This window comes from Podarcis tiliguerta (assembly GCF_965153285.1).
Source record: "Podarcis tiliguerta genome assembly, chromosome: 1".
Classification (NCBI taxonomy): domain Eukaryota; kingdom Metazoa; phylum Chordata; class Lepidosauria; order Squamata; family Lacertidae; genus Podarcis; species Podarcis tiliguerta.
The window spans coordinates 51,436,958-51,458,981 of record NC_139534.1 but is presented as its reverse complement, the minus strand read 5'-3'; the positions used below and the strand labels follow the sequence as shown (position 1 = coordinate 51,458,981).

Sequence of the window (22,024 nt, the reverse complement as noted above, 5' to 3'; positions counted from 1 at the left end):
TATAGGTTCTGGAATGTCGCGGTATTGTGAGGCATGCATTTTATTTTATTTTTAGTGAGAAATGTTTCGTCTTAGTTTCACCTCTACGCTGCAAGCTGTCAGAAGCCACTGTCACTGCCATAGTCCCCACCTGCAATATAAGGACAATGGATTGTGTTACTATTGGCACAGCAATTCTTAAAACGTTTTAAATCCTTCTTTAAACACACACAGAGAGACATTTTTTCCACACGAAATAACCTGAGTTAAAAAAGAATACGACCCGTCCCTTCTTTGTTGGTTTTTATTTTCTTTTTAGAAGGGAGCGGCGGGCATACTCCGCAGCCCACTCGTAGCTATAATTTCTCCATGGTTTCCCAATAGACGGCCTTTTCCTTTTCGCCCTGGAAGCGGAAGGTTGAAACAGCCTCAAAAGAAACCTCAGGATTTCTATTTCTGCAGGAAGCCGAATAGTAGCCGCTCTCAACTTTTCCTATCTCTATTCTTGAACTGAGCGGCTTGCGCATGCGTGTCGCATGAAAACATCTCGCTTCACGTTCCGAGGCCGATGCACGTGATCGCTGAGTCGCTCTGGCTCGGCGTCTGTATGGCTGCTGCGGCTGCTTCCGGCCGCGGCTGTCAGGAGGACTCCTCGCTCCTCCCCCGCCCCCTTCCTGATCGGTGGCTGAAGAGATGGCGAGCGGCGGCGGCGGCAGCTCGGATGTCCCGGCGGCAGAGGCAGGGGAGCCGGTGCCGGTGCCCGGTGGCTGCGCGGCCGGAGGCGAGGAGGAAGAGGAGGAGGAGCAGGAGGTCTTGGCTCTGGCCGTCCACCTGAGGCGGCGCCTGAGGGGCTGGGAGGCGACGGTGGCCGCCGTGCAGCGGCTGCTGGTCTGGGAGAGGCCGCCGCAGAGCCTGGCCGGGGCCGCCGCGCTCGGAGCTGCTCTGTGGTGAGAGGAGGCGGAGGCCACTCGGGGGGGGGGCGCAGGATGGGGCTTCGGGTGGTAGCGCGCGCGCGGGGGGGGCGGTGTTGTTCACGTGCGTGGCAGCGGCGGCGGTTAGGAACCGCGCGAAGGGGGCTGAAAGTAGAGCCGGCAGGTAGATGGGGTCGTGGATGCTCCTGACGTGGTTTCAGCTGGGCGGCCGGTTCTCTCTTGGCGAGAGGAAGCAGGCCAGGCTGCAAGAGAGCCCCGGGCTTAGGGTCACCTATCCTGCTGCAAATTTAATACCACACAGAGCTGTTTTCCTACGCGTGCTTACTTGGGAGTAGACCCCTATTGAAATCCGTTGGACTTACCTCTGAGTAAACGTGGATAACCTTGTGCTACTCATAATCTTCCAGTTGTCTGCAGGGAAGCTTTCTAAGGGAAAGGAGTTGCCAGTCTGATGTGAGGTGGGCAGCTTTAGGGTAGCGTTTTCTGATGTGGGTCAAGGGTAGGATTGCTCAGGAATAGCCGTTCTGTTTCATTCTGAGTGTCTGCCATGCATTATTCTGGAATAAGTTGATAGCCCCATGTGATTATGTTTAACTTATGTATGTAACCCTTCCCTTCTCTAAAGATCTCAGGTTTTCATATATAGGGTTTCTCTGGCTATTCTCATAGCAACCCTGTAGGGTTGGTTGAGCTTAGTAATAATCAGTTGCCCAAGTCAGTAAGCTGGAGCTTGGACCAAGGTCTCCCCAAATCAATCAAAACACGCATACAAAAAGTGGAATAGGTAAGAAATTTGCAGTTGTGGAAGGGAATCTAGGGCTGTGAAGTTGAGTGGTAGTTGCAAGGGAGAGATCTGGTAAAATGTAGTTATGCAGTGGTGATGGAAAGGCCTTGCAACAGGTAAAACTACACAGTGCATGTGTAAAAGATCAAAGTTGATATGAGCAATAAAGCATTTGAGAATGGAGGATATTTGGTTGTGAATTCCCTCCATGGCCAAGGATTATCCTATTTTAAAGGAGGCACAGGTGTGCAAGGGCATCCCCCACAAGTTGGAGTCATTCTGAAAAGAGCAGCACTTCTCCCAGAAGTAAGAGCAATGTGAAGGAACACTGAGATGAATTGCTAATTGATAGTGGGTGGAATGTGCATTAAGATTGTATGACTGTCTGGATCACTACTGCAGCCCCAAAGTAATTCAGATGGGCCTTTAAATGTCATCTGACTTTTGGATTCTTGGCCTTATCTTCTGAAAGTTAAAAAAGAACTGCTAGATACCTTTAAAACCAGCAGATCTCTGGACACCATACTTTTGCCCAATTTTGATATCACTCTCTAGCAATCTAGAAGCTTCTGTTTGGAAACAACAACAAATCATAAAAGCAATGTAAATCCTTCTTTTGTGGTTCTTCATTAGTATGAGAAAAGTGGCAATTCTAAATATTCTTTCCTGGGACCAATTTTCTGTGCACTATGAAGGGAGGCAGATGACTTTAAAATAATGGACCCTGAAAGCTTAGTCAAAGAAACTCATAAAATCTTTGCTTCTTCGTGTAGATCTGCAAAAATTGTGAGATGACATGAGTGATTTAAAAGATAGGAAAGCATGGGAAACTTTCATTTGCTCCTACTTGGCACTAACATTACATTTTGGAGCAGTTTTCAATATCCTTTATAAACAAATCCAGAATGGTGCCTCAAGTTATAATTATCGTTGGGAGTGGAAGGATGTTGGGTCCAGACGTCTAGTGAAAAAATGATTGCACCCTCCTGTAGCAAACTTTTGCTTATCTAATTGTTAAAATTCATCCCAGATGTCTGGGGGTAAAAAAGTAAGTTCAACACCCTTCCCCCTGGATTACTTGCTTATTTCAGCAATAAGAATCTACTTTACAGGGAGTCAGTACTGGGCCCAGCAGGTCAATGGTCTACTACTTTCACTGGCAGAGAAACTCTAGAGTGGCAAGTCAAAAACTTTCCCAGCCCTAGTCCCTGAGACTCTTAACTGACAATAGCAGGGACTTAACATCGGACTTTCTACATGCCACACATGTACTCTGCCTATGAGCTAAAGAGAAGAGTATAGAACAAGCTGCATGCATGAGTCAGTAGTGGGGTTCCCTCCTTGAAATTTGTCTGTCTGAGACTACTGCTGGTCTTGTATGGATGAAATTCTGTTGCCCCTGGCCACAGTGCAGTCATGGATTGATTAAGTCCCTGGTGGACCCAAGAAGGCTTCGCTTTGAGGCATATTTTGTGGTGTCTTCTACACTTGATCTAACAAGGATTGCAGTCACAAGCTTAGGATGTGGGACTTAACATTGGTTGGGTTTAGCGTCATGTAGACTTCCCTCTTCACTCTCAAAGTATAAACAGACCTCTCCCTGACGCACGGGTGGTGCCAAGTGCGCCTCCAGGACTTGGCTTGTGATAAACACGGACTGCTACTAGCAGCTGCAGATAATTGGAGACTCGCCCAGGAGTGTTTCTACTTAGAATTTGTGCACTCACTGTGTACAACCCACATGGTTCATACTATCCCCAGCTTGGGCCTGGTAGCTTAGTAGTAACCCCTGGCAATGTGCCAGGCTGGGAGTAAGCCCTACAAGCTGTGCTGTTGTTAAGCCTGCAGTGGATGAGAACTGTAGTGCTAGCACATTCCTTGTTTTCTGCCTATCCTGCCTCTGCGCACACAGCAACATTGAACAAGCCCGTGTGGTGGAATCCAGCATACAGCTGGGGGGGAAAACATCCTGTTTACTCTTGCAGACAATGAGCTGACTGTCAGCAGAGCAGATTCACAGGCTGGAGTCAAGCAGGGGTTGGTAGTACACTTCCAGAGACTGCAGTTTGTGGAGATGTTAATTTAAACTAGAAATGTTTTTTGTTATAATACTTAATAACAATTTAAGAGAAGGGAGAAAGATCCTGCCAGAAAATATTTTCTCATTAAAAGAAGAAAAATTCTCAAACAGTAATACATACAGGGCTAGAAAGAGAAGAAAACATAACATAAAAGAAGCCAGCAGCATATTTTTTAGGTACCCGCCATGCTCGGGCTATAGGGACGCGGGTGGCGCTGTGGGTAAAACCTCAGCGCCTAGGACTTGCCGATCGTCAAGTCGGCGGTTTGAATCCCCGCGGCGGGGTGCGCTCCTGTTGCTCGGTCCCAGCGCCTGCCAACCTAGCAGTTCGAAAGCACCCCCGGGTGCAAGTAGATAAATAGGGACCACTTACTAGCGGTAAGGTAAACGGCGTTTCCATGTGCTGCGCTGGCTCGCCAGATGCAGCTTGTCACACTGGCCATGTGACCCGGAAGTGTCTCCGGACAGCGCTGGCCCCTGGCCCTTTAAGCGAGATGGGCGCGCAACCCCAGAGTTGGACACGACTGGCCCGTACAGGCAGGGGTACCTTTACCTTTACATGCTCGGGCTAATATATTTCAAATTACTAGGTGCCACCAACATCATTTTTCTAGTTGACTGGATGCCTGTAATTTTTAAACCTTTAATTACACAGAGTACAGGTCTCTAAACTGTACACTCATGGTCCAATGCATAGAAATCCAGTGCCTATAATAGATTTCAGTTGGAAGCTGTATACAAGACTTTCAAGGATGTGAATTCTGCCAGTGATAGCTCAAATAGGTAGAAAATAAAAAGGAACAGGGGTGCGCATCCCATTCCCACAATAAACTTTGGGTGAACAGAAGAGTATATTTTGTCAGAGTGCATTAATTCATTTCTTGCCCAACACTTTTGTTCAGTGTGTTTATGTCAATAATAGGCAAAATGTGTAAAAAAAAATAGGAACTTGGTGTTTCCACCTCAAATTGTGGTTTGGGCCACCCCAAATCATAGATCCACACATGCAGGAGAATGTTATCTAGAGATGACAGACTCATAGACTCATATCCAATGCAAGTTTTTTAAACACAGGACACTGTCAAATGTGTTGGTCTAAGCCATTGCCAATGATAGCCAAACACGCATAGAAAAGAATAAAGAACTGGGGAAGGGATGCAATAAACTTTGGTATATCACAAATCATATACCCACATCTGCAGGATGGTACCCTCTATCGGACAGCATAGAATCATGTCAGGCCCAGTGCTTTTTGGAGTAGCAAAGTGCTATCAGTTGCATGGGTCTACACCAATAATTGTCAAAATGTGTACAACTCTACTGCTGGATGTGTGAGTATATGGTTTGGTGGTTCCTAAGTTCCATCTTATTTTTTTACACATTTTGGTTGTCGTTGGCATAGTTTCACACCACACAGTTTCTTGTGTCCAAGTACTGTGTTGCTAGACCAAATGCAATTTGGGTATAACCATTGTGGTGGTCCAAAGCAAGTTTGGGTTGCACAAACCCAGTTCCTTATTCTTTTCTACATTTGTTGGCTATTAATTATTTGTTATATTAGAATAATATAATTTCTAAAACTGGCTATCATTGGACTACCTAAAAATTTATAATCTGACATAAATTTTATGGATGTTCTTCATGAGATAGGTGCTGCAGCAGAGTGACAGACAGTCATTTTGGAAAATAGCTTCTGCAGACATGTGCCAAAGATGTTTACTGATGTTTCCTCTTTCTGAACTATCTTCTATGTCATCCAAGTGGAAATTGCTTTCAGTAATGACTTTCCTCCTGAAATTTATTACAGTGGTACCTCGGGTTACATACACTTCAGGTTACATACGCTACAGGTTACAGACTCCGCTAATCCAGAAATATTACCTTGGGTTAAGAACTTTGCTTCAGAATGAGAACAAAAATCGTGCAGCAGTGATGCAGCAGCAGCAGCAGGAGGCCCCATTAGCTAAAGTGGTGCTTCAGGTTAAGAACAGTTTCAGGTTAAGAACAGACCAGAACAAATTAAGTTCTTAACCCGAGGTACCACTGTATAGGACACTGGTCTATAGTGTTGGACTTGGACCTTGAAAACTTTGAAATGTACTCTAGCATTTGGCACAATATGGCCTAGATCAGACATAGGCAAACTCGGCCCTCCAGATGTTTTGAGACTGGAATTCCCATAATTCCTGACCACTGGTCCTGTTAGCTAGGGATGATGGGAGTTGTAGTCCCAAAACATCTGGAGGGCCGAGTTTGCCTGTGCCCGGCCTAGACTAAGGGCCACTGACGAGTGCCAAGGCACCTGCAAAGGCTTTAACTGATGCCCCAGATACTGAGCTTTCATAAGTAAGTAAGTAAGTAAGTCTGTAGCCCTCCTAGAAAGGAAGTTATGGGGTAAAATGTGCAGGTACTTTCTCAGCAATTTCTGTGAAATGAGTGAGTGTGATATGGCCTCTTTTAACTTTTGTCTTTGTCCCTGTAACTTTCCAGGCTGTTTTCCTCCACTTCGTTGCGTCCTCTATTCCTCCTCAGCATGGGCTTTATTGGTGTTCTCCTGTTGGAGAGATGGAAGCCTCAATTCCTGTTGGATTTCTCAGGTAAGTGAAGTAGTGAAGGTTGTACAAGTAAAGGAAGTGGTGTAGTTCTGGAGCAGGGATAATCTTGGTTGATTCTTGCATTCATCCAAGTTCAGTTCATTGCTTCCTGTCCTGCTGTGATTTCCTGCTGATCAAGCCTTGAACTAACACTTCCTCCCTTTTTGCTGTACTATACTGAATAAAAAGTAGCAAGTAATTGGAGTTCTTTGGACTAAAGGCACTTGGTTAATATTTGCTGGCGTTCTGTTTTTTTTCATCTCTTTGCTTCTGCTCATGTTGAGAATGCACATTAGAGCACCTTTCTGTTTGTTGACGGCAGTCATGTGAGAAATGCTGTTTGGCTGAAAGATTAAATGTAGCAATTTGTTTTGTACAGTTAGAGCTTAAGGAGTGTGGATGTAACTGCCTGCAAGTCTTGACAAATTTTGGATTAAATAAGTGGTATCATGAGTGCCTGAGTCAGAAGCAGGCAACTATGTGGTGTTGGCCTACAATGTCTAATGTCTTTCCTTCACTGTCCTCAAGAAATATACCCCTGGTGAGCTCAGCATGTGGAGCACCAGTGGCTAGCCTTTTGTTCGCCCAAGGTCTGTATTTGTTCTTGACCAACTTTCCAGGGGTCCCATGAGAGCAGCGAGTGTAACCAGAAGTGAGTCACCCCACTCTCTCTTTTGCACACAGAGAAACAGCTTCCCTTCTCAATTGGAAGGGCAGATTACCAAAGGGGGCAGTGGTTTAAATCTCTCCACTCATTGAATGATTGCTCGGGGGGTGTGTGTGCAAATTGTATCCCCATCTTCATCTCAGTGCTGTATCTACTTTGATTTCTTCTTCTTGCCACTGCCAAATTGGTGTAGTTTTTGTAAGCCATAAAAATTTGCTTGGGGGTGGGATCAGGTCACCACAATGTGGGGTTAGCCACATTTATGGTAGAGGCTGTGTCTTTCCACATGGTGGAATCTCTAATCAACTCTTTTTGGGACACTTTTTAGGACACATATGAGCAACAACTTGCAGAGTCTGGTTTTCATTAATCAGTATATATGATGTTTCACAATGTCTTCAATCCTCCAAGAGAGAAGCTGATCACAAGATGTTAGAGGGAGTCTATTGTCTGGATTTAATATTGAATTCACTTAATCAGCCCTGTTGTGCCCATACATCAAACCCTAAACAAAATACTGGCAGGGAGTGGTTTAGAAAAACAGAGACCTAGGTGCCCTGTTCAAGCAGGACTTGTAAAAACATTGCAGCCCAGAAAATTGGATCACACACTCTTCTTGTGCAGTAAGGTGTATCATGTCAGTTTCACTTTGTGATTTTTGGAAGGTTTCCCATGTCACAGAATGATGCAAAGCACCAGTAATATCACTCTTAGCAACGGATTTCTGCTTTAATCTTCCTGTGTTGGAGGAATTTCCTGTAGACTAGCAGGATCAGCATCATTTTATTTTTATGTTAAATATTACTTGAGTTAAGTTAAGGCTGTTTTGTTCCAGATAACTGCTGGCAAAGAGTAGAGTTGCTGTGGGGTTACATAAGACAAGATAGTAGGCCAGCCATGGTGAACTGAGGGTTATTTTCTTCCTACTTTTGTTAAACGACCTGGTGAGCAGAACTACTATCCAACTTGGTTTATGTAAGATCAACTGACAAGCCACCTATCCAAGAAGGATCTAATGTTGACCCTCATAACTGACACAGCCATCCTGATTAGATCCCAGGCAGATTCTATGTGATCCTTATGAATCGTATTGGAGCTGTATCATTAAATAGGAATGCAGCTTCCTCCCTGTTTGAAGGACCAAGAAGAGCAGTTCTGAACATGATGAACATTTTTCATATGCAGAATACAGCCAAATTCATAGAGAGACTGTACTGAGAAATTCACTGTGGATTCAAGGTTAATAACTTGCTGTTGCAGTGGACTGAGATTTCTGTGTGATCTTTCAGGCCCATAAGACTGCTACACAAGGGGAAGCAATTGTTAAGTGAGCAGCACAATGCCCCTGCCAGAGCTAACAAAGTCAAAGGCTGCATTAGCTTCTTGTTGGTGCATTAGGAGGTACAAAACGGCATGGTGTAAACAGTTGCGTTCCTGCTGCCCCAGTACATGATGCCTGGATTCAGCACTCTGGCAAGCAACAGTACTGAAATAACAGACAAGCACAGTAGCCCATGTATTTGGAGCTGCTGTAAACAAACATTACACCCATGCTTCTGTGTTAACAATAGTAGCTTTTCACACTCCTGAAATGGGCCCAAGATTTTTCATGTGGGCAGTGGCTGCTGCAATGCCTGAGTACCCACCAGAATCTCTGCTGCCCAAGGAAGATGGTGATTGGCTCCCTATGTTAGGGCTGATTGCCTGGAATCTGGGTCACAGACTTAACAAGATTGCTTTCCGCCGCTCCACTGCTCTATTCACCAGCCTGTCAGCTCTGTGTATGTGGCCCAGGGGAAAGCCCTGAGCTAGCCCCAAGCACTGTAGCTTGTACAGACTGTGTGCAGCTGACTGCACATTATAAATAACAGCATAGCACGTCAGCTACACTAGATAGTCATATCTGATGAGCTTTGAATTCTAGCTTCAAATCTCTAATGCAAAAGAGCTTATTCACACATCTTCTCTACAACTAGGCTCAAACAAAGGTCACATTTTAAGGAGCTCCCTGGGTGGCTTTGTAAAGCCAGGGTTTCTTTTTTTCCTCACATAATATATTTTATTGAAATTTGGAAGAAAATACAAAGATTGATGTCAGGTATCTTTTTATCAAGACTAAAAAACTATCCTAAATAAAAATACAAATCAGAAAGAAAAGGGGACAAACAAGATGAAGAAAAAAGAAGAAGAAAAGGGGGGTGAGAAAATGAGAACTTCTGATTCTTCATCTGTTAGCTATATGTAGAAACTTATTCAACACATCCACTCCAAGATAAACACCCAACAAATCTGCTTTCAAGAAACCAAAGCCAAGGTTTCTTCATACTGTGTCCCAAGGCAATCCAACTTCTACATCAAGAAAATTCCAATCCTGTGCCCAAAGTCCGTTATTTGAGTAAATGTGTGGTTTATGTAGCACAGGCTTCCTCAGCCTCAGCCCTCCAGATGTTTTGAGACGACGATTCCCATAATCCCTGACCACTGGTCCTGCTAGCTAGGGATCAAGGGAGTTGTAGGCCAAAAACGTCTGGAGGGCCGAGGCTGAGGAAGCCTGATGTAGCATATACCGTACCTTCTCAGTTTTGATTACATCTGAATCAGTTCAGGAAGTTTGTTCAAAGTGCTGACCTCTTTGATGTGTGTAGGGTGTACAGCAGAGGAAAAGCCAAATGCATGTATAGAAGTGTGATTTGAGGTGACATTGGAATGAGGACACATATACTTTTGCACCCTGGAACTTTATGTGATCCCTGTCTCTTTTCAAAGTGTATTTAAACACAAGAATAAGAGAAACGCTTGTGGAAATAATGCAAGAAGTTACCTGAGATTCTCACATATCAAATTTGGTACCAACAACCCTGCCCAGAGCACCCTCCCCACCTGTTTTTTGAGTTTGTTCAGACTTTGGTGATTGCTTATTGGCAAAATATGTTACTATTCAAACCTGTTGGCCAGAGCTATGAGAAAGTTCCTCAGCAGAGGTGGGCTGGGCTCAGTTTCAGAACTCCCCCTTCCCCAGTTGCAGTTTTGTCAGTTGGAGTATGTCTTGGGACATCAAACAATGCAGATCTTCTGTAGTTGTGTGTGCGCAGCTACATAGAACATGATAGCTCTGTTGGTTGGAGCATGGTGCTGATAATACCAAGGTTGCAGGTTTGTGTTATCAGCGCCCTGCTCTAACCAAGTGAGCTATCATGCTCTAAGTGCTGAAGGCCAGGCTGCTGAAGGAAGTAACCTCTAGCATGTAAACTGTCACACTTCACTTACTGCTTAACTGAATTATATTTTTCTTCTTTCTCCTGCAGTGCAGCCATTGGAGGAACCTAGAGGAGACAGGTAGGTTTGCTCTGTATTGTCTTCATAGTGGAGATAGTTCTTGCTACCCTTCTGCCTTGCCTGCTCTCTTTTACTCAGTATTTTGACCTGTGTCATGACCTGAAAAGCCCTTCCCCAAATGGGTTTGTAGGGCTCCTTACTCATTTCCCTTCCTTAATGGGGTCAGGTTTGGTTCTCTTTTCGGTTTCTAGAAATTGGAAGAGTCGGATGGATGCCTTCTTCTCAGGATTTAATGGCATTTCAAGGCCAAGAGGAGGCGCTCAATTGTAGTCGTCACCTACTGGATGGATGTCTGTCCGGAAAATGCCACCTGAGGCTTAGGAGGCATGGGGTTCCAAGAAAGGAATGTAGGAAGGAATTAACAGTTGTGCTGTGGCAGTCTTTTCATCAGCACAAGCTTTTCAGTTTCTCAGACAGAACAATTCCCCATCTCCCCCTGCCCCTGTTCTGGGAGGGTCTCCCAATCTTCCCCTTGCTGATTTCCCTGTGGGGAGGGAGTCCTATTCCACAGGCAGAGGTTCTTGTGCAAGTCCCTGTTAGCAGGACTAGTTAGTTGAATCCTGCCCCTTTTGGGTGGGCTTCACCTAACCAGCCCCATTGGTGAAAGCCCTGCTCGAGAACTTTGCTTGTGGCTTTCCCTCCTCTCTTTCCCCCACCCCACAAATTGGCTCTGGGGGAGTTGGAGGAACCAATGAGGGGAGAGGCAAGCTGAGTTACTTACACATATGGAACAATTGAAAGAGGTCAACATTTGGCCATAACTTTGTTCCACAACAACTTTGATAGCTTTCTGTTAATACTGCCTGCAGGAAGTGATTCTCTGTTGCTTGTGGCAAGCGTACCTGGAAGGGCTAAAGTACTGATACATTGTTTCCATCCCTGTAGTGACAGTGAGATGGCAAGAGCGCAGCCTCACTTGTTAAGTGTCCCAGAGCTCTGTCGTTTCCTGGCAGAGAGCTGGATTACCTTCAGATTGTACCTTCAGGAGCTGCTGCAATACAAGAGGCAAAACCCTGCTAAGGTAAGCTGGGAGTCATCAGGCCCTCTCAGGGAAAATCCTAGAACATGGCTACTTTCCCCCATGCTGCCTTTGGGCCGTGACTTGTTAACACATACATACATACATACATATTCAAATACATTTATTCAAATACAAATACATATTCATAGTTGATCCTAGCACTTAGGGCTCCTTCACACTGGATTATTTTTTCTACATGGACATTGCTTCAGTTTAAGAAAGGATGTGCATACACAACAACATGTGATGTAAACGTTGTATTCCAAACAGCAATTTTAAGGGAATCTAGTATTTTTCACAATATATGTGGAAACAAAAAATGGGAATAGGGTTTTAACCAAGTATGCCAGTACAGGCAAGGTACAGTGTGTTCCAGAAACTATCCTGAGAAAAACAGCTGAGGGCAGACATACCCTTAGCCCACACATACGTGTTGATGTTGCTTTGTAGATGTCACTTCTTTGTTTCTTTTTCGTCCGCTGTCACCCAGTTCTGTTTAGTAATCCAAAATGCATAATGTGATATATTTGTGTTGTAACTCTGTTCTTGACATTTGTCTTTCATCGCAGAGGTGCATTTCCATGTGATGGCCTCATTCCTGCATTGAAATGTGAGATTGTTGCTTGCAGCAGTTGCTCCATATAAGCAGTAAATGAGCAGTTCTGGCCCTGAGCAGAATTCAGATTTTCTTGCTGTAGTGTCTGGGATTTATGAGCATAGATGGCAAGCAGCTCTCTCTATTGATTAATTAATGACCTGTCCTTGGAGGAGAAAGCATTACCTTATATTATATAGTCACGATCAGTTAAAGGGAAGGCAGGTAGAGAGGGGAGTAATGTATGGGCCTTGTTTTATCTCAGGATGAGGGAAGTCCTGAAATCTGTTCCAGTCATCTTTTGCCAGTGGCAAATTTCTTCCATTTCCATTGACAGCCTTAATAGTGAATCAAACACATACTCCTTTCAGAGTGTTGGGATCGGCATAGAAAAAGTCAGGCTTTTTCCTCTTGTAGTCAGCTATTTGCCCATTTGTCAGTTACTTTGAGACATGCAGCTTGCTGTTGCAGGTACTTCTGGATCCCCACCCGGCTATGTTGTAACACTACCTGGCACCTGGGAGCAAAAGAATAGCCAATCGTTCTGGCATGGCAGATACACAAAGCATTCAAAATGGCTGTGTGGGTGAATACAAGCAGTTATTAATTAGAACAAGGCTCTCTGGGATTGGGGGCATCTCTTGAGCCATTGCAAAGGTGGCTTATTGGCTGTCCTGGGAATGCTTCCACTGTGCTAAACCTTTCTTCTCTATCTCCTTTTGCCTTGTACTTCCAGTTTTGTGCCAGAGTCTGCTCAGGATGCTTGATCTTAGTGATAGTAGGACACTATGTTCCTGGAATCATGATTTCCTACATTGTCTGTGAGTATAACTGGGCTGTTTTATCCCTTAAAACTAGACATGTGACTTAGCTAAGCATATGCCCAGGAATTTTCTTTATCCAGCTCATTTAAAAGAAATTAAAAGCACATAATAGTTCCGACACCTTGTGGGGAACAGGGACACAGATTGAATTTAATGAGGTGCAGCTGGTGGATGGCTGGACACTGAGTATCCTTTGGAAAATTGACTGCTTCTTTGTCTCTGAGAATATATGCTTCTAACACTTTCTGGACTGTCTCCAGTGCTCAGTATCTTGCTGTGGCCGCTGGTGGTGTACCATGAACTTATCCAGAGGATGTACACACGCTTGGAGCCCATTCTGATGAAACTGGACTACAGCATGAAGGTGGATACCTTGCATCTTAAACATGAAAAGAAAAGTAAGACAACAGCTCCACAGTACCTGAAATGCATAGCTTTTGATGATAGGATGCAGGATGTTAGTCCCAGCAAGTAAAAATTAGAAACTGGGCTGGCTAGCTAGGAGCATTCAGTCCAGTGGGGTGAGGTCCAAAATCACTGGAGATGACTGGATTTTAATGTGCATTAGTGTCCAGTACAGTGGTACCTCGGGTTACAGACGCTTCAGGTTACAGACTCTGCTAACCCAGAAATAGTACCTCGGGTTAAGAACTTTGCTTCGGGATGAGAACAGAAATTGTGCAGTGGCGGCGCTGCGGCAGCGGGAGGCCCCATTAGCTAAAGTGGTACCGCAGGTTAAGAACAATTTCAGGTTAAGAACAGACCTCCAGAATGAATTAAATTCTTAACCCGAGGTACCACCGTACTGTGAGGAAGCACAGTCTGTATGAAGCTTCTGATAAAATATTCTCCTGGTCCTCTTCTTATAGGACTAGTTCCACTGATGTCCCATTAAGCATTTTGTATGTGTTTTCTAACAGAGCGTCAAGGAAAGAGTGAGCCCGAAGCTGGCAATGAGCCGATGGCAGAGACTGAAAGTGAGAGTGAGGCGGAGCTTTCTGGCTATTCTCCAGTGGTAAGAGCATGGGAAGGGATACATGTTGGTGTTGAGCTTCATTCCCAAGAATTCATTTCTTTCAAGTAATGTGAGTTTGCCTGCAGGGTTGGAAGGTCTGAGATCTTGTACTTGTTCCCTTCATAATGGCTACTGTATTCATTCTGACTTAGGAACTTACAGGTTTTGGAGGGCCTTCTTCCCCCACCCTCACTCCTTTGGGCCTTGCCTTATCTTCTCAACACTATTATCACCAACTGCTCTTTTTTGTCATTGCTACCACCTATGTGCTTGCTGGGCAAAGAGCCAGTGAACAAGCAGGTATTGGCATCTGTTGCCCCTCCTTCTCACTTTCCCAGTGGTCTTGGCCAGAGCAAAAGGCAGGTGAATAAGGAGATTGCAATGATGAAGAGGCAGAGAAGGTCCAGTGGTGGCACATCAGTGGTCCCACTCCTGAAGTGTGGCCCCTTAGCAGATCCATCCTGACCCTTGATGCCTGCCCTGGAAACTTGGCATGATACTTCAGATTCAGGGGGACAGAGAGGAGTAGTCAGGTTGGCATTGTAGGGGGCATCTCTCTCCAAATGCTCCCTCCAACTTCTGACTCTCCAACCTTTCTTTTCAGAGCCAAAATCACTCTATCTCTCAGGGTTTAGGTGGAAGAGTTAGTCTTGGAGGATAGTTCTTCCTCATTATTGCCATCACTAATTAGATATATAACCAACCTGGCATGTTGGATCTGGGTTCAAATTCCTGTTTGGTCAGAGTGGGTCAAGTGGGTTAAATGTTTAAGACACAACAGCATGTCCAATTTTAAATCCGGAAAATAAGATGGCAGAATCCCAAGTCACTGATTCCTCTACAGTTAATCTTACAACTAATTTTTGTAATTGGAATATCCATCTTTTTGATAATCCATGCATTGTTTCCATTCAGTAAAAGGTTAATATTTTTAGTGCATCCCTCTTTGAAATACAAGTTAATATTGGCTCAGACTCTGATGGCAGAGATTCTAGGCTAACAGGTGGGACCTAGTGGCTCCACTGTAAGGGGGAGATTTTTAGCCACAAGAACAAAAAATGTCCTCACGCTCCTCCTTTTTGCAGGTGGATGTGAAGAAGACAGCTCTGGCGTTGTCAATTACAGACTCTGAGCTCTCTGATGAGGAGGCCTCTATCCTGGAGAGTGGAGGCTTCACCGTCTCCAGAGCTACCACACCACAGCTGACCGACGTGTCTGAAGGTGCCATTTTCTTACTCCCCAAACCCAAATGCTGCATATTATTTGGGGCCACTGTGTGGTAGAGTACAAGTTGTGTGTTCCCTTCTAGAGTGTTCAGAAATGAAAACTAGGATATGAAGGGTAGTTGTAGGGCTTAGAATTGATGAGAATGATGAACTTTGGGCTGAAAAGGACCAAAATCAAATCTGATTCCTGATTTCCAGACTTTGAGTGGCCCCTGAATACAGCTGTCTTCACCAGGAAACATGGATGTACTTGTTTACTATATTTTTACATGTTACTGTGCAGAGTCCAGTGTCTTTATTATTTCTTGATTGATGATAGACATCCCGGACTGTTCTGTAACTTGCAGGCCATTGGGAGAATGTGAGTAGCTCCCTTACTATGGTTACTGGTGCCACACACAAACAGCCCCAAGTTCTTCTGCATCATTGTTAAGTCTTCAGGGATTAGCTGTCCACTCTAGGCTCTCCTTGCCTGAGCTTTGATCCCCCTACACTCTTCTCCCCCACCTAAGATGAACAGCTGACATTACCAAGGCAACATATTTCACTGAGGATTGCAGTCCTTGAGGCTGTAAGCCAAAAAGACCCACTTCTTCAACCAATCCATTTCCTTGTCACCCTAGCCTTGCCTTACATCAGGAGTGGTCAACCTTTTTATACCAAGGTCAGCAATTCCTCTCTGCCAGTGATTGGTGGACTGAGCAGAAAATGTAAATTTTGCCTCTGTATAGTAGGCTACTTTCTAAGCACACTTGCACACTCATTTCTCTCCTCCATCCAGGCCAGCAAGAGGCAGTATCAGAATTCAGTGACACATCCCAGCCAGGCAAAAACACTTGAGGAAGGGTACAAACCAGGGCTGGTGGGAGGTGTGGCTTTGGCAGAGAAGGGTGTGGTGAAGTAAGAAGTGTAGCCTTACCAAATCCTGAGGGCCAGATGGAGAGGCCTAGAAGGCTGCATCTGGCCCCGAACCTGAGCTTCCTTTCCCCTGAGCATAACTTTTATTCATTTGCAAGCCTCCTACCCCCAAACCACACACAACAGTGTAAATTGCAAACCATAAAGGACGGTATTTTAATGCAGAAACTAGCACACTTGTACTATATAGATGTTGTAGTAGCTAGTGGTAATGTGGTATCATTACTGCTAAATCTCTGTGTATGTGAAAATCCAAAGTATTGGGTCTTGTTCCATAATAGCTCATTTACACACTTAGAAGTAGCAGTTGCAGCCAATTCCACTGCAGTAGCATGCAGAGCTTTTCCTGAGGCTTTACCAATGAGGAAGAACCTGGTGGAGTAACTTCAGGGAGCCCCAGCCTGCAATGCTAAGTATGATTGTTGTTGTTTGTATAGTGCCTTAGAGTGCTTTGAAGCACATCAGCTTTGTTATCATGTTATCCTAGCTACCTTGTATGATAGGTCAGGGTTGTTGCCATGGTGCATGTTGGCACCAATGACGTGGGGAAATGTCATGTAACCCTGGAAACACAATTTAGGTAGCTAAGTTGGAGGTTGAGAGCCAGGACCTTCACGGTAGATTTATTTTAAATGCTACCTTTTCCATGCACAAGGTCAGCTAGACAGGCAGGGTTGAGCAGTTCAGTGTATGGATGAGTTGGTGGAGAGGTTTGGATTTGTTAAGCACTGAGAAGTGTTCTGGGACAAGCCAGGGACAGGCTCCATTTCAGCCGGGATGGAAACAGACTATATAAGCTTAAAGTCTAAAAGGTGGCAGAGCAGCTATTCAGCTGTTTGCTGGGAGAAAGCCACTTGAAGCTGAGGATCATCTTGTTTGGGGCAAACTATCCAAGCGAATCCAGGAAATTTCAGGGTGGTTAGTTTAATGTCTCTTCTGGGAAAACTGGTAGCAAGCATAATTAAAGATTGGAATACCAAGCACATAGAAGGAGAAGCTTTGCTGAGGCAGAATCAGTGTGGCTTCTGCAAGGGTAAGTCCTGTGTTTGAGAATGTCAGCAAGCACATAGAGAGAGAGAAAGAAGTGATCCAGTTGACATAGTGTACTTAAACTTTCAAAAAGCCATTGACTATGGAGTCCCTTGCCCAAGACACCTGATTAAGTTTAGCAGCTGTGAAATAAGAGGACATGCTGTTATAGATCAGGACTGGTTAAGAAACAGCAGAGAGTAGAAATTAATGAAGGGTTTTCCCAATGCAGTGGTGTCCAAACTTTTTTCAAAGAGGGCCAGATTTGATGTAGTGAAGGGCCATGAGGGCCGATCAAAGGGCCAACCAAAGTTTTTAAGCTTTTTTTCAGGATTAAAGTTGTGGAGGGTTTTTTTAGGATTTTACCCCAGGAAATAAACAGCCACAGGGGCCGGATTAAACCTACCAGCAGGGCCGTATTAGGCCCCCAAAATGGACTTTGGACATGCCTGCAATAGAGGGATGTAGGAAGTGGGGTCCACCAAGGTTTGGTGTTGGTATTGGTGCTTTTTAAACTTGTTCATAAATGATCTAGGGTTGGGATTGAACAATAAGGTAGCCAAGTTTGCTGCTGATACTAAATTGTTTGGGGTGGTTAAAACAGAAAGGAATTGCGATGGGCTTCAAAAGGAGAAGTAGACATTAAAATGGGAAATGCAATTAAATGCAGTGAAGATTATGCATGGTGTAGAGAAAGAGAGGAGTTTCTCATAATACAATAATCTGAGGAAATGTAATGAAGCTGCATGTTGGAAGATTCAGAACAGACAAGAGGAGGTTCACATAGCACATGCCGTAGTTTAAACTATGGAATTAGTTCCAACAAGACGTAGTAATGGCCACCAATGTAGATGGATTTAAAAGACAAATTTCTGGATGATAAAGCTGTCAATGGCTGCTGGCCACAATGGCTTTGTTCACCGTCCACTAGTGTGTCTGAATTCCAGTTGCTGGGAGTTCCAAGCGGGAAGAGTGCTGTTTCACTCATGTCCTGCTTGTGGATTTCTCATAGGCATATGAGAACAGGATGCAGGACTAGATGGGGCTTAGGTACGATTCAGCAAGGCTGTTCTTAATGTTTTTATTGCTCCCATATTGTAGTGCAGGGGGCACGAGTGAGAATGAGATAGTGGTGATATATCTAAAGCACCTAATGAGTACATGGCAAAAGTGAGATTCAAACCAAGGAATTCCTGATTTGTACACACTCTTCATTGCCACTATGATACGCAGCTTTCATACATCAGCATTAACGTGCATGATACTGCATACATTTTCCAGCTCAGATTTGTTCTGGTGAGATGATTGAACAAGAAAGAAAAGCAGTAGCAAGATCATAGTGGGGTTGGTGACTTTTAATCAGGGAGTACAGCTATAGAACAGCAGCAACTGACCTGTTAATGAGAGGATAGGAAAGAACATTTCTGTGCAAGGTCAGGATAAGATGATAAGGAGGCACACAAAGGCAAGTACAGGAAGTGTATTCAGAAAACAGACTGGCAGCTGAGCTTGGAATGGCAATTGAGAACAGGGAATTCTGGGGTGTTTGGGGAGGCCATGTTCATATTCCCAATATGCTTTTCAGATCTGGACCAGCAGAGCCTTCCCAGTGAGCCAGAAGAGTCCTTCTCCAAGGACTTGGCAGAGTTTCCTTCTGTGGAAGAGTTTCATTCCAGAGACTTGGGACCACCCAGTGAGGATGACAACTTTGCAGTGCCTGCCCACACTGCCCACCAACTGGACTCTGCTGAGAAAGACGGCGTGGCGGCAGCAGCCATGAGTTCAGACACATCCATCCTGTGCCTGGCCTCACCCCTGCACTTTGTAAATACGCACTTCAACGGGAACGGGCAGGCAGTGGCAGGAGGAGCCCTGGAGCCCCAACCTGCCACTGCCCAAGGCCTGGGGCTGCACATCGATTCACTGAGCCAAGAGATTGTCACCACCGCTATCAGTACAGTAGTGCAGAACACCCTGTCAGCCCTGCTCCGCTCCTCTGAGGACAACGAGGGGCCTTCTCTCTCTGAGTTCCTGCCCACTGAGCCCGAGGAGAGACTGAGCTTCCAGGCCCAGCTGTCTGAGAGTGCGGAGGTGGGGGCAGTCTCTCTGCCTGGGGGGGAGGAGGAGGAGGAGGAAGCTGATGATTTTGAGCTGCTTGATCAGAGGGAGCTGGAGCAGATGGATGCAGAGCTTGGCCTTTCTGGAGAGACAGAGGCTCAAGCGACACCGGCTCTCCCTCCTGAAGAAGAATCCTTGCCCAGCTCCTAGGTCCCACTGCTCCCCTGTATTTCTGCAGCTGCAAGGGAAGGACAAGTGAACACACAGCAGAGTTTGGTCAGTGCTGACTGGGGACGGCAAAACATCCACATTCACAGTGTTATGTCTGGAATAGTGAGTCCTCTTCCTAGTGTTGGCCTTCCCAGCAGGGTGTTGCGTCTTGCCCACGCTTTCTAGTGGTGATGCAATCTTTTTGGTCTGCTGCTGCAATTTGTCTGTCTTTGTCTATTCGTTTTGTTTTTTTGCACGCCGCATCCTCAGCTAGATATCCCCGCTGCTCGCACCCACTGTTCATGCCCCCCCCCAGTAGGAAGGAAAGCGGTTTTATTGGATGGAGGGGGGTGCCAGAGGGTCTACATTGTAAATATTTTTATGAAAACATTGGTTTGTTTAGTTGGGAAGAGGGAGAAGGGATTGGTGGTATGGAGAAAACGGGTTGAGGTGGGTTTTTTCCCTTGAGTTAGAAATTTGGGGGTGGAGGGGAAGTAGGACTTCAAAGGAGACATTGTGTGGAGTATATTTGCTGTCAGGACAAGTTGAGGGGGCACAATTGAGCTTTCCTGCCCACCTTGTACAAGAATAGCAGCTGCTTTTGCACTTCCGAGCACTAGCCCTTTCCCTTACTTTCACCCTACAACCCAATTTCCTTTATTCAGTTGTGTGAATATGACATCTGATTTGGGCTTCAGGAAGTGGGTAGTCTGGTCCTGTAGATTCTCAACTCCAAGGCCAGGCTGCCTGCAGGCTCTTTAATCCACTTGGGAAAACACAAAGCAATTTGCAGTGACTTGAAAGCTTCCTCTTCCACTGCTGCACTTTAAAAGCAAAATCCCCTTATATCTACTTCTTGTCACCTTTCTCTAAGGCCTGGCTGAGCCAGCTCTGCCCTATGATGCACCCTGGCTAGAGCACAATCTTCTGCTGCCCTCAGCCTTGCCTTAGGGAAAAGAGCAGGGCAGCTTGAAAAGGAATGATGCGTTTGGGACATTGGGAAGAACGTTCTCCAACTCCAAGCTCTCTAGGCTTATCTCCACTTTACTCCCACTCTCAAATCACTTTTGAAACCTCAGGGGTTTCACTCTTTATAGTCTTTTGCTAATTGGAGTAGTGTGCCCATTTATGTTCTCAGGAAAAAAGAGGGACTAAATGGGAGTGGAGGATTGTTTGGGTTTTTTTCTCCAAAGGTGGTTACTGCCCCTGATACCTATTGCTGCTTGCACAGGTTTGCAGAATATTAATTCTAGGATCTGATGGCTGAGTCTTTCAAATATTGATTTTAAGTTGCAATGATAAAGTGGGTTTTTTATTATATGGAAACAGAGATGCCCCCTATTGGGTGTGTATCTTTGTTAAGAGGCAGCAGTCTGTCTTCAGTAATAGCGTTCTCAGCTGAGTGGATACTGCTTGCTCCCAGTAATGGATCTCATTTTTTGCCTGTTTTCCAATGATTGCTGGAGAAGCTGGGTGGGTTGGGGAGTGTCATGAATTGGCCAGTTTCTTGCTGTTGAAAATTTTCAAGCTGGGCACTTCCAGGCGATTCCTGACGCTTTCACGTTCTCACAAGTGACTGCAGCTTTGCAGATGCAGGCGCTGAACCTGTGATAGCTTGCCCTGCAGGCCTCAGCATTTTAAACTGCACTTCTGAGAGTTTATGACCAAGGTGAAGGTGCTGCCTCTCAGCAGGAGGGGCCACCAATCAATTCCAAGCACATTTGCAAGACCCCAGTTCTTGCCTTTTGCACCCTTCAAGTTTCATCGCTTGCTGAGTCAGTCACTGGCCTACTCTTTGTATCAAGGTTGCCTGTCTCAGGTTCCTTCAGTCATAGGGCAATGATTTTCTTGAAATGCAAAATGACATTGTTCTCCAGAGTTGGTTTACTTTCTGACCTGTGTTGCCTGCCCCATCCCAGCCCAGCCCCAGTCAAATGTTGAGGGGAGGATGCCTGTTAAAACAGCTTCCTCCTAATGTCTGCACTTTGGAAATGGGCAGCCATGTAGCACTGAGTGTGGAGCTTGCTCGCCTTTGTGTTGTGTCCTGAGCACAAATTTTGCTACCCCTACCACCAGCCAGAAGCCCTAGCTTTCCCATTCTGGTGCAGGAGGCATGTTATATGTTTGTGTTTTTCTCTGAAGCTCTAAGCTGTCTTCCTCTCCTTTGGTGGCAACAGCGCCATAATGCTCCATGATAGGGGCCTTCTGAGGAAGGGCTGGGAGGCTGCTGATGTCACCCAGGAAAGGCAGAGGGCTTTGAACTGTGTAGCGGTGTTTATTCTATGGCTAAATATTTAAAACAAACTGTAGTCTTTTTAATAAAAAAGGTTCAAAGATGTGAATTTTGGGTTAAAAGTTCTAACTCTTCATCTTATCCAATCACCCAGAACCCCGCCTTTCTCAATTTGAGAAACCCCCCTTTCTCAATTTCTCAGGTATCCCTGATGCACTGGGATCTGGCAGCCATTTTAAGCCTATGTCCAGGTGGTTATTACCCTAGTTATGGTCTTTCCTGATAGTATTCAGTATTCCATTGCACATGCATTGCAGCTCCACTAAGACTCCATTGTTCGCTCAAATTCGGGAAGTTATGTCCAGTGTTCAGTAACTCCTGTAGGTGAGCAGCTGGCACAACCTTGAACAGAAGGTAAGATGGCAGTAATGCTACACAAGCCATCGTATCCTTTAGTATCTTCTCAGTTCCAGTTCTCACAACCACCCAAAGTTGTAGTAAGCATGTGCCTTGTACTATGTCA

The 22,024-nt window shown here is 45.2% G+C and overlaps 1 protein-coding gene across 3 annotated transcripts; it reads left to right on the top strand.

Annotated features, from left to right (window-relative positions):
- The first annotated feature begins 262 nt into the window (after nt 1-262).
- On the top strand, nt 263-21,610 carry RETREG2 (reticulophagy regulator family member 2). Of its 3 annotated transcripts, none has more exons than XM_083444845.1 (9): nt 263-926; nt 6,266-6,372; nt 10,342-10,372; nt 11,258-11,393; nt 12,725-12,809; nt 13,073-13,210; nt 13,733-13,827; nt 14,913-15,048; nt 18,586-21,610. In XM_083444845.1, the coding sequence occupies exons 1-9, from the start codon at nt 673-675 to the stop codon at nt 19,266-19,268; spliced, it is 1,665 nt and encodes a 554-aa protein (XP_083300971.1). In that variant the 5' UTR covers nt 263-672; the 3' UTR covers nt 19,269-21,610. The 3 variants fall into 3 exon arrangements, with proteins under 3 accessions (XP_083300971.1, XP_083300973.1, XP_083300972.1); XM_083444847.1 differs by lacking the exon at nt 263-926 and adding an exon at nt 1,053-1,369; XM_083444846.1 differs by lacking the exon at nt 263-926 and adding an exon at nt 1,062-2,001.
- The last annotated feature ends 414 nt before the right edge of the window (nt 21,611-22,024 follow it).

Bases quoted from the DNA above. Each gene is read 5' to 3' on its own strand.
- RETREG2 (XM_083444845.1), top strand. From the start codon at position 673: ATGGCGAGCGGCGGCGGCGGCAGCTCGGATGTCCCGGCGGCAGAGGCA. The intron at 11,394-12,724 runs GTAAGCTGGGAG...TTGTACTTCCAG, and splicing joins AGAGGCAAAACCCTGCTAAG to TTTTGTGCCAGAGTCTGCTC. The intron at 12,810-13,072 runs GTGAGTATAACT...GACTGTCTCCAG, and splicing joins CATGATTTCCTACATTGTCT to TGCTCAGTATCTTGCTGTGG.